Below are 14,134 nucleotides of genomic sequence, written 5' to 3'. Positions count from 1 at the left end.
TGATTTGGAGGATGTTTTCTGATTTATTTCTGCCTCCTCCGATGTGAGAATTTGCTGCTTCTCTCTATTTTATATCACTGCTAAAAAAATCACATCACATTTAAACATTTTCCTAATTCCATGACATTTCTGTTAATCAACCTACAAACGAATTAAAAGATAAATTGTTACTGAAAATTGCTTTTGCATATCAAAAACAATTCGAGGTCAAGTACTGTGAATTATTTTTTATAAGGACATGACAGCACACAATCAAAACCACAATTTAAGTCAAAAGATTGTTTACAAATCATAATATATTGCAAAAAATCTAATCATATTGGGTTACTTGACTGAAATTAATCAGCTACAATTAAAGCTGCACATTATTCATAAAACGAGTTCACTCGACCCAACAAGTTAGAGACCATGCAAATGAACCTTACTGTCTAACTTGAGATCAACCTTACAGTGAAGCAGTAGGGCCTCCTCGTCAAGTTCTTTTTAAAAGTATGAAAAAAGTCAAAGTTCGGACTCTAGGAGGAGATTCTCATCTGCATTTCAAAGATCTTGACACAAACGACTTGTACAGAGATAAATGAAGGTAGCAATAGTGACTGCATATGATATACTGTACATATCAGTGCCATAAATGACGTTTCAAAAATAGTTTTTATCAAAAAATTCGTAATTCAGATCTTTTTACACAAAACAAATATTTTTTCTGTAGCTTATACAAGGACACTTATGGCCAGGTTACTGACAAGAGTTAATTAAAAAGGAAAAAAAATACCATAGTACAGCTCATATAGTTAATGGGATACAATTTACCGAAGCAGAATCACTCATCTGCACTGTGCTTTCAATAATTGCTTACAATGAAATGAGTAGCTAGTGGATTATTTAAACCACAAAACTTATTATTGAACTACACTCCACCCAAAATTTATTTTAACTGACATGATTTCAGCCGTTAAGGTTAAATATTTGATTTAAAAAAAGAGAAAACAAATGGTTTCAGGTGGATTATTACATTAAAACCAAATAAACATTTTCTAGGGGTAGGGGCTTTTCATTACCAACAGTTGTATACAGTAAATCCCATCATAATGCACAATCAACTGCATTAACTTACAAAAAAAAAATCTTCTGATAACAGTGGTCAGATATACTGTATATATACATACACACCTCAGAAAGCCACATCGTGTCAGCAAGTGAAATGATTCGTTGTTGAATGTAAGTAATGCTGGAAAACAAATTAATGTGCCTTCCACTGACAAAAAGTGTCTCTTGCACAAGACCTGTCACTCTATAGACACAAACGATCTAACAGTACTTCTCAGAACATAATAATATACAATGTATTTACAGCAGAATATTTTCTATAAATTCTAGTGGGAATGATCAATGATTAAAAAATAAAGTGTTCGATGATTAACATGGGTGCCGTCTGTCCCTGATTGTCAGTAGAGTTGTAACAAGAGGGAGTTTAACATCAATTTTCAAACCTAATTTGATGCCGCATATAAAAACAGTGTTTTACACAATAGCACCTAAGACATCACACATACATGTACACACGGAAAACAAGTGATGAAGCAGAGAGGAGACCTCACTCAATTGCATTTTCTTCAACAAGGCCTGGACAGATGTGGCTTACTAATGATTTCTAGCAAGTAGGTGATATCAAAGTTATCAAAACTACAGATATCTGGAACATGATTCTGTACTCATATACACATATTGCAGCAGTCAATGAAAATACCATTTCCTTCTTAAACTTGGTGCTATTTCTTGATACAATTCTAAATAAAATGGGCAAAAAATTAAATAAAGCTCCCAGATCTCAACGTATTACAGACTGAATAGGTTGATAGCTTATGTGTTTTGTTATTATTGTGCAAGTGGAATTAGTAGCCTTAGAGTGCTGACTGAGAAAAAAGAAATACATATACAGGAATGAGTAAAAAAAAAAAGAAAAAGAAAGAAAAGAAGGCACAGATGCAAAACTAATAAAACTGGAAAAACCAAGCACCTCATTTCCACATGTACTATAATTCATAATATAGCCTTAATCAAACTTTGACTTTCAATCAATACAAGGGGGTCTAATCACATTGTTGTTTCCCCAAAACCTGTGCATCTTCCAAGAAGAACAACAATCAAAGTACTGTAAAACTGCAGCTACAGGAGCTACATCATAAGTGACGAAAGCCAAGAGCATTATCTGTAGTTTCACATTACCTAAATCTTACACGAGGGTCAGTCTAAGAAATCTGATTTAACAAAAAGTTGCCTTTTTAAGTGAAGGTATTTTTCTCCACTGTGAAAGTACATACTACATTCCCTGTAGTGAAAATGTGCAAATTGTGCAGAAATGAAGCACAATCTTCTTAAGTAATTTCACTACAACTCACCAATACTTCTGAAGGAGAGTAAGAATTATCCTGCAACTATTACATGTGTGCAGCTATTTGATACCCACATCTTTTTTTCCTTTTGGGGGGGGGGGCTATTAAAACTTTAAATCTAATAGAGCCCAGCCTTTTTATTACACAGCCTACCATGCACTAGAGTCAATTTTGTACAAAAACAGTGCCAAGAGATTCAAAGGGAATACATTAATCCACACAATGTAATACAATTTATGAATTAGAATTTTTCCTTTTTTTTTTTTTTTCCACCAACCAAATTAGGCCCAATCTGTCAATGGAAAAATCAGAAAAACACAATCGGTTCAATCTTTCCTGTAGCATTCATTACACAGGTAGAAACACCCATTTCAGGTGACAGTAAAGTGACTTCAACATAAAGTGAAGAATCAATTATGACCTAATCATGGTGTCGTTTTCAGCTGGAATAAAAAGGAGTGAACTTTAACTAACCAGATAAACAGCGAGTGGAGGTAGATGCAGTAAGAGCAAAAAGGCATATATATATATATAAATAGGGGTCTATATCTTAATAAGTGGAAATGTTGCTTTAAGCAGCGAGAGCGACGTAATTTTTTGTGCAAGGCAAACTGATTGACAAAACATAAACTCTACGGCAAAGGTAGGAAAGAATATTTCACTCTCTCTCTTGCATTACACTTTGGTCGCTTAATTTACATTCTAGAGCAAGAAATATACTAATAACAAATAGTTAGTTTTTTTTAAAGGGGAAATGCTAATTATGATTGATACGTTTTCAGTATTCCCGTTCTATGAGGTTGCGCTTAAAAAAAAACAAAAAAAACCCACGACATTAGTATGTTTTTTTAACAAGATGTTTTGAGAAAGAGCACATAGTTGCAATGGGACTTGTTTTGGCAAAACAGGAGACATGAGATAAAGTGCTGCTGCGAAATTATAAACAGAAATGAATACCCCCTCCCCCCCACCCCTTCAGCCAAAGGTTTCACTGGATGAAACATCAGGGGAGGAGTTCAATTGAGACCTGGTCTCAGTGACTCTGACTAAAGGGAACTCTGAGAAGTCTGTGCTGTGTCCTCTGAGACTTAATTGTCCATTGGCAACAGTAAACTGTGAAGAGGATCCAGACCTCGATGCCTGGAAATGAGATTTGAAGTTCTGATCGAAGGAGCTTATCTGAAAAGTCTGCAGTATGCCTTGCGAAGAGTCTGTCTTTTTGGAGGGCGAGACTTGCTCCAGAAAGTCCTCCTCAGCTGGGGACACTGCGGAGGGAGGGGTGGTCTCATCACCTGAAAATGAAAATGAGTGCTGGGAGTCCCCGACCAGTAATCCAAAGTGAGGTTTCTCTAAAGTGGACCTTAGCGGAGAGCTCATCCCTGATTTGAACCTGCTGGGGGAAGGAAACTGTTTCTCGGTGGAGAACAGAGGTTGTCCAGCTAAGGTGGGGTTTTCGGAGACCAGGCTGAGGCTTTGACTGGTCAGGTAGCTGTCGTTCTGGCTGGTCCTCTCCAGTGCTTGCTGGAGAAACTTGGAGTACTCTTGCAAGAGGCTGACCTTCTCGGTAGCTGGCTGAGCCTGGGCACTAGAGGCTCCCATATTCTCCACCGGGCTGCTGTCTGACACATCAGAGGAATTAATAGATATGCTTGACGTCACCTCTGTGTCAGCCACACTGAAGGAAATGTCGGATTGCCCGTTGGCTTTGTTGGAGTAGTGATCCAACAGCGTCTGAAGGACCTCGTCTGGCAGCACGTTCTTGTCATGTGACGCTTTAATTTCCGCGTTGATGGGCTGGGGCTCCAGGATGGTGGCGGGGACAGTTTCGTCGATGACGGTCGACACCACAGTCTGCGTGACAGGCGGCTGAGAAGAAATGCTGCTCGTGTTCAGGTTGTAATCCCGAGTGTTGTTGGCCATTGCTGCCTGAAGATAACGCTTCTTCTTGACAAACTGCATGGCGTCGTCGTAGTTTGTGCTGCTGGCTGCTGGCTTTGCTGGTCCTCCTTGAAGAGTCTCAACTGACTCGAGTTCAGTGTTGCTTTCTACGTCTAAAAGGCCTTGCTTGTCCACGATTTCAAAGGTGTACTGCGTGACCTTAGTATTTTCCTCAAAGGAAGACAAAGTGGACAGGCAGGGGGGGGTCTGCTCATTGGACTGTTTAAGACTCCTCTTAGGGACTTTCTTCAGAACTAGTTTTGGAGGAGTTGTGTCTTCTGATGATACTTCTCCCTCTTGGTGTTGGCTACCCGTTTCTTCAGCAAGTTCCACAGAGTAGCCTGCGATCACATACTCGTGTTTTACTTTGGAGGACACAGCATAGAGAGGTAGACCGTCAATTTTATTCTGTCTCTGCTCGTCCTTCTCCTCCGTTTCTACGACAGTGACAGTGTGCCCTTCTGTCTGGGGAGCAGTGGAAGCGCCTGAACTCTTGTCTGCACACTTTTGGCGCTTTTTCTTGGGCAGTGAGCACTCTTTGGCGAGAAAGGGGAGGCCTAAAGAATCGGCTTCACGCAAAGGCCCAACTTTACCAGCTGCCTTGTTGGCCTTTCTCTCTCTGTTCTCGTGACACATTCGTCTGTGCTTTAAGACCCGGTCTGTTCTGGAGAAGTACTGTGGATAGAGGACAAAATACATTTATTCTACTGTACTCATACCCAATTCGGCTAGTATTTCTAACCGTTCACTCTGTATGTTCTGTGTTTACATCCTGACACATATAAAGACCACTAATATGAGCACCACTTCTTAATACCTGTTTTTCCACTATATTCAATAGACCTTTTTTACAGGAGCCATTTTGACATGAAAATAGTACGCTAAACACAGGTGTTACCAATGGTACTAATTAAGGTTACGTTCCATTCAGATCAAACAGAGCCAGGGTGCTGCTATTGTGCATGTTGGCTCAAGGAAAAACCTTGGCTACACTTAATGTGACGGAACCTTAATTAGTATTGTTGGTACCACCTGCGATTACCCTACATAGAGAGCGTATTACTCAAGTTTTAGAGCACAGAAGATCCAGCCCCTAGTTATATTGCCGACCATTTAACTCTTTATGAGCCAGAACGCAGCCTTAGATCCTCAGATTGGGCGCCCGAGGAAATGTATGTATATTTACACAATATTTCCTGTGTATCCTAGTGATTTATTCTTATAACAATAATAATTCTTTCATTATTTTAACACACAATGCTATGTATTATTACGCTATTATGCTATGTGTTCTTTTTTAATCTCTTTTTAACAGTACATCTGATTGTTGGTGTGTTTATGGTTGTATCTGTTTACCTCATTTATTGCTGTTATGCTTCATTGCTGCTGTTTTCGTGTGTATAGAAAGCACTTTGTAAACATTGTTTTTTAAAAAGTGCTAAAGAAATAAAGTTATTACTATTTGATGTCGAAATGGCTGCTATGACAAAGGTCTATTGTCTCACTGCTTCCAGATGCCCTAATAACAAGCTAGCAAACTAGCAAACAAAAGCTTACCTGGTGACAGTAGTCACATTGGTAGGGCTTCTCTCCACTGTGAGTCCTTTTGTGTCTCTCCATGTGGTACTTCTGGATGAACCTCATCCCACACTCATCACAACGAAAGGGCTTTTCACCTAAACAAAAAGACAAGAAAAGGAAAGAAGAAAAAGACAAGTTGACTCACTTGAGATTAAAACGACACATCAAATCCAACTGCATGCTGACTGCGTTCATTCTTCACTCACCAGTGTGGATTTTCTCGTGTCTCTGGAGAAGATATTTCTGAATGAAGCGCATATCACACTGGCTGCACTGAAATGGCTTCTCACCTGGAGTTTGAATAATACACATAAATACTATTAGATAAATAACAACCAGCATCCACTGTCAACATTTCAGAGCAATTATTCTAAATACAATAGCATTTTCAAACATGACTGAGTGATTCATACCAGTGTGAATGAAGACGTGCCTCTGTAGATGGTAGTTGGTTCTGAATGCAGCATTGCAGTGCACACAGACGTGACACTTGGGGTTTTGTATGCCCAATGATCCATCATCATTGATGCTGAGAATCTACAACAGCAAAGGGAACAAAGACAAATACTAGTGTTATTCTACTCCAACAGCCGTCACTGTGGAAGATTCTCACACACAAGCAATAGAAAAAAAGTGATTTCTAAAATAAAACTGACTTGCACCTTCGCTGGCGAACGCTGCTTTCTTTTTTTCTTCTTGGGACACACCATCAGGTCTTTAACTCCTTTTTTGTCCTTCTTTATCTGGGCCGATGGCTCAGACTGCTTCAGTTCCTGCTTGATGCTCAACTGTAAAAGTAGGACCATAGATAGGCAAGACATTTAACAAGGCACATGACCTACTTTAAAGCCCACCCACACATCCAGCAGCTTATTCGGGTCAGACAGGTGCAATAGGGCAAGCAGAGGATAATCTACCAATGTGAGGGGACCTCACCATGAAGCAGCTGCTTCCCTACAGTCTAAGAAGCCAGTTGATGTGGTTCAAGCATCCTCTGAGGATGACCCCCTGCTGAAGGCAAAATACATCAGAGAAAAACCTCAGGCCCTAGAAAGTCTTCCAGCTTGCCTGGGAGCATCTCCAGATCTCACATCTGTCATATTTTAAATTATGCTGCCACATTCTAAGAATTAGAGTACAAAGTTTTTCTTACAGGCAGAAAGTTATAATAAACAGGACGTGTTTTTTACGCAAGCCTGATTCTGTGGCTCAGTTCAGGTTATCCTTGATGTTTACACTCAGAGTAAGAGGTAGTCTTTTGAATTCACACACGCTGTGTCTTTATTCTTTTGTAATGCAAAAGATTTAAAAGCACATTTCAGCTAATGCCTTTCTCACTGTGAAAGCTAATGGCTTTTGTATTCTGAGTGCGAACCGGTTGCACAAGTGTGAGTGAGGCGATCCCTTATAACAGCATATTACCCTCAGTGTTAAAGAATGTTATTATCAATGATGTTCTGTGGGGCTTTCTACTTCTAATATGTATGTCATACGCTTTATATCACGTTCCTTAACTACAATGTTAAATACAGTTTTCCATTTCAGACCACTTTTTTTACGTAAAACTTTGGCATTGTGTTGCAAACCGGCACTAAGCCAGCTCATGAGTATCAACCGTAGTTAAGTGGGCCGAGGGTGGTTTTCATATATGTGTCAATACCTCTGTAAATCCTCAGTGCTGCAAGACCTGATGTCCTTGCATGAGGTGACATGAAAGGAAACTCACTATGAGGGCAGAGAGACTGTACGTACAGTATCCACACAAATAATCTTATCTAAACATGGACTCCTTTCTTAACTCACTGGCATATGAAGCAAGCAGGGAAACTTATTGGTGAGTTTTAGGGGGAAATGCACTCCCACCTCGCCTCCTCCCTCCTCTTCTCCTCCTCCTCCTCCTCCTCCTCCTCCTCCCCCTCCACCATTCTTTGTCATCTCCTCCTGCATCATCAGCTGCTCCGGAGGGACCAGGTCGTGTGTCACCAGCGAGCTCCCAGTCAAGTCCTCGTCCTCGTCTTCGTCGTCATCGTCCTCGGCCAGCAGAGGGTGGTTCGCCAGCGACCGCTCCCCCAGAGTCATCACCACCAGTCCTCCGCCGCTGACCAGCCCGACCCTCCCTCCTCCATCTATTCCTCCGCTGCTGCACTTCAGCAGCATACCCTCCAGCTTGTCCTCAGTGTTCATCTTACATAGAGTAGTTCTTGAGTCTGCAAAAAAAGAGAGGAAGAGAGGGATGACTGGACAATGTGAGGCCGGGGACAACGAAAGTCAAAGTCGCTGTGTTTCTTGTTGTAAAGATAGCAAAGATGGGGGAGTCAAAGATGCAACTAGGATGATAAGCACACTGCAAATTGTGATGGTTACTTAATACTTTAATGTGCAAAGGTCACTTTTTAAATTCCTGGCATCACAAAACCTAAAGGCACAGGTACCCACGTTGGTTATAAACCCGGGCAGAGCAAGTCAACAACACTAGCTCTACTCTAGTCGACGTGCATCCCTCCAACCCCATGAAAGTGGTCTTTAAGGTCTCATCCTGTTAAAATATAAATACACGTATCCCCGTTCACTCACTCTCACGCTGCACATACAGTACTAGCTCTCAGAATATGGCTTGTAATCTTACAAAAAAAGTTGTAAAGACTTCCACATCTATCGTCATGGCCCAAACAATGCCTCTTCTCAGTGAAGTGTCAACTTTTTGTATCTGGGTCAGCTGCTGTTTCTGTAATCTTATCTTACAAAATGTGCTATACAGTGTGAAGTGACAGCAGGCAGTGTGGACCCACTCAGAAGGTTGAAAATGAACATAAATAATGTGCTTTTAACCCTAAATACTGGAGTCTGCTTATGTAACTGAACTTAATGTAACGTTACTTGACTCACGAGTCAGGCAAGGTTGTTTTATTTTTAATATTTCCCTCAAAGACGGCAGTGTACGTTGACAACAAGACATTAACATAACTGAACGAGTAGTTAGAAGACCAGCTCTGCGTGGATTTGCTGCAACATGACACTGATGTCGCCCTGGCTCTTCAACAAGACATAATTAGTTAACTACTAACTAGCAATCACTTGATCTCTAGACGGTATCGCTAGCTGAGGTAGCACTTTGTGGGCCGATTGGTAACACTAGCTTAGTATTCACTGACCCAGGAGGCAGTAACGCGAGGTAAGTAGCTGTCACAGTTCGAACAACAACAACAACAACAACCACAACAACAACCACTTAGCCCCGCATGTAAACACACTCACTGTGTCACTTAGGTTAAGTGGGTTAAAGTCTCTTGCTAGCCAGCGAGCTAGCCGCGCTTGTCACATCCATGTTCACGTCACATTTGCAACCCGCTGCTGAAGGAAGGCAGGAAGAGAGAGCGACCGCGCCTTCAAAATAAAGCTCGTTCAACACGCTGTCAAAGCTGTTGCTGCAAACTGTCAACGTGTGTTTGCGAGTGTCACTGTGCTGAACTACCAGAGTGTATTGTATTCACTTTAAATTTTATTTTTTGGTTTGTTTTTCTGAGTCATTTTTTTTTTGGTTTGTTTTTCTGAGTAATTTTTTGTGTTTTTCAGAGCAATTATTTGTTTTTCTGAGTAATTTATTTTTTGTCTGTTTTTCTGAGTAATTATTTCTGTTTTTCTGAGTAATTTATTTTTTGTCTGTTTTTCTGAGTAATTATTTGGTTTGTTTTTCTGAGTAATTTATTTTTTGTCTGTTTTTCTGAGTAATTTTTTTTTGTCTGTTTTTCTGAGTAATTATTTGTTTTTCTGAGTAATTTATTTTTTGTGTTTTTCAGAGTAATTATTTTTGTCTCTTTTTCTGAGTAATTATTTGTTTTTCTGAGTAATTAATTTTTTGTGTTTTTCAGAGTAATTTATTTTTTGTCTGTTTTTCTGAGTAATTATTTGTTTTTCTGAGTAATTTATTTTTTGTGTTTTTCAGAGTAATTTATTTTTTGTCTGTTTTTCTGAGTAATTTTTTGTGTTTTTCAGAGTAATTTATTTTTATGGTTTGTTTTTCGGGGCGATTTTGTTTTCTGTTTTTCAGAGTTTTCAGGTTGGAGGTTCTTGCGGGAGTTTGAAGTATCTCGATAATTCAGAAAAGAATACTCTAAAAAACAGAAACAATTAGTCAGAAAAACAGAAAAAATAATTAGTCAGAAAAACAGGGGAAAAAATACTCCGAAAAACCAACCAAAAAATAAATTACTCAGAAAAACCGGAGTTTTTTTTTTTTTTCAAGTGAATGCAAAACGCTTCCGTACTAAACAACCCATATCGACCAAACATACGCAAGGTCTTAAATACCAACCATCCTTAGTTACTTCGACCGAATTTACTGAAATGTTTTACTTTGGCAGCTGCGACCGGAAGTTCCTCTTCACTTACACCCACTTGACGTTTTGGTCTACGGCCTGTTTTGAAGCTAGTTAGCTTAGCCGCTAGCAAGTTGCAGCAAACACTTCGTCTGCCTCTCCGCTGCTGTAACAACCAGTTGACGCCGCATCCTCGCACTTCTGTAGACGCGTCTGCTCACACGCAGCACTCAACAATAAATCCCAGCTCACAACAGACGACACACGCGGCGTTAAAACACTACTTTCGTTTGCACATTTGCCCCCAAAAACTTGTCAGCAAGGGCTCACGTCGCTTTGGCTCCTGCTAGTGAAGCTGACGTTCGCTAACTAGTGAAAAGCTGCATAGTTTTCTCTTACCTGCTATGCGTCTTAAACCCGTATAGCTATCATGATTGTTATGCAAGACTAGAGAGTAACGATGGTGTGCGGAATAATCAAACACACCATCACATTTCATGAAGGCAGGAACATTTGTGTTTGGCGCCATCTAGTGGTTGACATTGGTTAGTGAGGAACGGCGACCTACTTCTAATGAATGATCTGTATTAATAATAATAATAATAATAATAATAATAATAAGGCCCTAATAGTTTTTTTTTTGCTCTTTGTTATCATTTTTTAAAGTTTTATTTTTAATTAGTCCCTCAAAAATATGTATGGTTAAGCACGGATAATGCATTCTATTAATAACTTGCACAGTGGCTAAATATGATTTGTGGCCATCTGATTGAATCCATGCGGAAATTAAGCACGACCCTATTAGTGGGTTAGAGGCTACATGAAAAATCAGTTTCATGCAGTCATGTCTTTACATGTAATGAGGTGTATTTCCGGATGAAGAGGCTATAAAACTATACGAAAACAACGCTGATTTCCTTATTTTGCTGGGTAATAATGACCATGTAAATTACACAAGTGCCATTGTATGTTTGCCATAATATATTCCTTACAATAAAATAAAAACTCTAACAGCCTTTTCAGTCATCTGCTTAAAAATCTGCATTACTGTGACTTAATAATAGTTTTCCATGCCATTTTTAGACCACCTTCCCTTTATTATGGGATTATTATGGGATTAATTCTTTTATGAAAGGCTGCGTTAAGGCAACAGTAGCTATAAGTACCAGCCCTATAAGAATAACGTAAAATAGCAGTAAAGGGCGGATTAAGTGGAAACGGGTTTAATGCAATAACCATCTGTATTCACCTATTAATCCTTCGATTGACAGTTTAAGTGATGTTGAGGGTCGTGATAAGATGATAGCCTGTCATGCTGAGCCATCTCACACACACACACACACACACACCACACTCTGCTGTGAGGAATACTAATCAACCTGTTTGCCTCCAAGTACAGCAGCTCGGCGCGCAACTTAGGACTTCTCCATTCTGTGTCTAGAAACGTCTCTGCTGGATTTAATTAAAACCTCCACCTGTTTTCTAGTGCAACCTTCTTTGAACGAACCGCGGCTGTTATCACTCCTGTCTCTGTCTCCTCTGATGTGCGACAGGCAGGCGGAGAGAGTGGGTCTGGGGACAGACAGTCTACTCCTCCTGCGCCGCGTCTAGCAAGGGAAGCCCCCCACGCGTTGCGCGCCTGGATCGCCGGTATAAATTCGCGTCTCGGAGTGCGTGTGCATGTGCGTCAGGCTCTTGATGTGTGTGTCCACGCACGCCAAAGCCCCGGGCTCAGTCCTCAACAGTTGCTACCGGAGCGGCGGAGAGGAGAGGTGGAGAGCGAGAGAGATAGCAGACTGAGGACGGACGGACGCGGAGCCCCACGCCGCTCTGCCCGGCTCTGCTCCTGACATGCAGTCGCTCATCTCTCCGGTGACCAAGGCCATCCTAGTTGCACTCTTCATCTTCGCCATACTCCTCATCCTCTATGTGATCCTTTGGTACATTTGCAGAGACGTGGACTGCGACCACGGCATTTGAGGATTCCGTTAAAACGGGAATAACGGGAATTTCACAATGGGGCGCACAGAGGAGCCCGCAGAGCCCAGGGTCATCCCGTAAGTCTGATGTCTTCCCTTTTGTCTCGTCTTTCTTGTTGTGTATGCGTGTTTGTAGGTTATCTGTGTGTGTCTCTCTCTCTCTCTATCTATCTTTTTTTCTGTGTGTGTACACGCGTGCATTCCCGTCGTGCGTAATGTTAAATGCGCTCTGGTTGGAAGGTGATGGCCGAAGTGCGTCTCCACCGGCACCCGGTATCCCAAACCCCTTAATGAGCAGAGCCCCAAATTCCTTTCTGTCCAACTTGACAGCGATCATCTATCAAGGCTGGCTTATGTATTACAGTCCCGGTGCTGTTACTGACAGTGAATCCTCAAAGGTGATACAATGTCATCAGGAAGGATATCGAACTGGTGTCAAACGGAAGACGGTGCGGGCGCGCGTGTGTGGGCTCTAATAGAGAACGAGGACCTCCGGTGACATTGCGGTAAACGGCGTGGGTGTCCCTTAAGGTCAAGAACAACAGTGTTTACACCAGGTTGCCAATATTGTTTTTGTCCCCCTTCATCCTCCTCCCGTATATCTGCAGCATTAGTTCATGTTCAGTTCATCTCGGTCTCCGAGGATGCTTCCACATTGGCATTTTACATCCAACGAGATAACAGGATTATCTCTATTGGCTCCTTTGCGTCTTATTCCTAATCTGCCTTGTGCCATGTTTTGGACTCCTTATCATCAATACCCCACTAATGCTTTTACGCATTGCACATTTATATTCCCCTTGACATCAGTGAGCTTGTTCAACATGCTATGTCCAATCTTAGTTTAGAAAGATGCTCTTATATTTACTTTTTAACACACACGCACACACACGCGCGCGGAGCATCTATTGGCCACGCTTAACGAAGGACTTCTCAATATTGCAGGCACGTTGGCCGCCAATGCCTACATGCTGTCACATGGCCCACAAAGCTATTACACATGTGAGGTATGATTGCCGTTTTTCATCTGGGTCCAAAGCATTTTGTTTTCATCTCCAGCAACCCTCGAACCAGAAGAATTAACACACTGTTTGCAAGTTTAAGTGGATAATGTGAAGGACACGCCAAGGACATGTTGCCTTTTAAGGGTTTTTAGGACATTTAAGCAGGAATACAGTGATGGGGATTCAAACCAAAACACAGTTTTTCATTTGAAGAAAGGAGTTTACTCATAATGTTTGTTTCCTGTGAATCTTTATGATCTAAATTTACATTACACATCTTGATGTAACACAAGGATTGCCTTTTAACAGGGGAAAAGCAGACACACTCCCTGATAAAATATAAAAGATTAGTAATCATTGACTCACTGTAGTTTAGCCACCCTTTTATGAAACGCTACATCACTATTTTTGCCTGTAAATACCAGAGGATTTAAACAGCTAAGCATCTCCCCCACCTTACGAGATAAGTGCAAGTTTAAGCTTAAAAAATTAAAGCCTTCTTATTTTGAGCGATGGGTTCCACACTCTTGTATTTAAAAATCCATAAGAAGCCTAAATGCTGGATGCAGCCATGAGGAAGGAACCCCACAGCCTCTTAAACTGTTGTGTGTACTCTCCCGCAGAGAAAAGGAGGGAGTCTGGTTGGTAGATGCCCTCTTTGACCGGACTACAAAATGATTCCTGTCAGCCGTGAGTAGATATGTGCAAATAGCATGTGTCACCCCTCAACACAAGCACACACGCACAGACACTAAATGACAGTTCAGACTCTATCAGCCCCAGTAATACATAAAAAAAAGATCGAGAGAGAGAGAGAGAGAGAGCTAAAAAGGTATATTACAACTGCTTTAACTGTTGGTGTCTGTCTGTTTAAACCAGTGCCCTGGATTGTCTGTGTGTGTGTGTGCAAGTGTGTGTATGTG

General features: G+C 41.0%; 1 protein-coding gene across 3 annotated transcripts; it reads right to left on the bottom strand.

Annotated features, from left to right (window-relative positions):
- Window positions 1-3,187: 3,187 nt before the first annotated feature.
- Window positions 3,188-10,754, bottom strand: znf148 (zinc finger protein 148). 3 transcript variants are annotated; one of them, XM_035676317.1, is made up of 7 exons: window positions 10,628-10,754; window positions 7,716-8,119; window positions 6,575-6,700; window positions 6,326-6,449; window positions 6,119-6,202; window positions 5,889-6,007; window positions 3,188-5,006 (listed from the first exon to the last, which is right to left on the bottom strand). In XM_035676317.1, exons 1-7 carry the CDS (start codon window positions 10,725-10,727, stop codon window positions 3,369-3,371), a joined length of 2,595 nt encoding a protein of 864 aa, XP_035532210.1. In that variant the 5' UTR covers window positions 10,728-10,754; the 3' UTR covers window positions 3,188-3,368. The 3 variants fall into 3 exon arrangements, with proteins under 3 accessions (XP_035532210.1, XP_035532211.1, XP_035532212.1); XM_035676318.1 differs by having other exon boundaries at window positions 6,569-6,700; window positions 10,628-10,730; XM_035676319.1 differs by lacking the exon at window positions 10,628-10,754 and adding an exon at window positions 9,168-9,514 and having other exon boundaries at window positions 6,569-6,700.
- Window positions 10,755-14,134: the final 3,380 nt, after the last annotated feature.

The sequence above is a fragment of the Morone saxatilis genome, unplaced genomic scaffold (genome assembly GCF_004916995.1).
Source record: "Morone saxatilis isolate NCDOM2014 unplaced genomic scaffold, NCSU_SB_2.0 Contig5, whole genome shotgun sequence".
Classification (NCBI taxonomy): domain Eukaryota; kingdom Metazoa; phylum Chordata; class Actinopteri; family Moronidae; genus Morone; species Morone saxatilis.
Note: the sequence above shows the minus strand (reverse complement) of the source record. Positions and strands in the feature narration are given on the sequence as shown.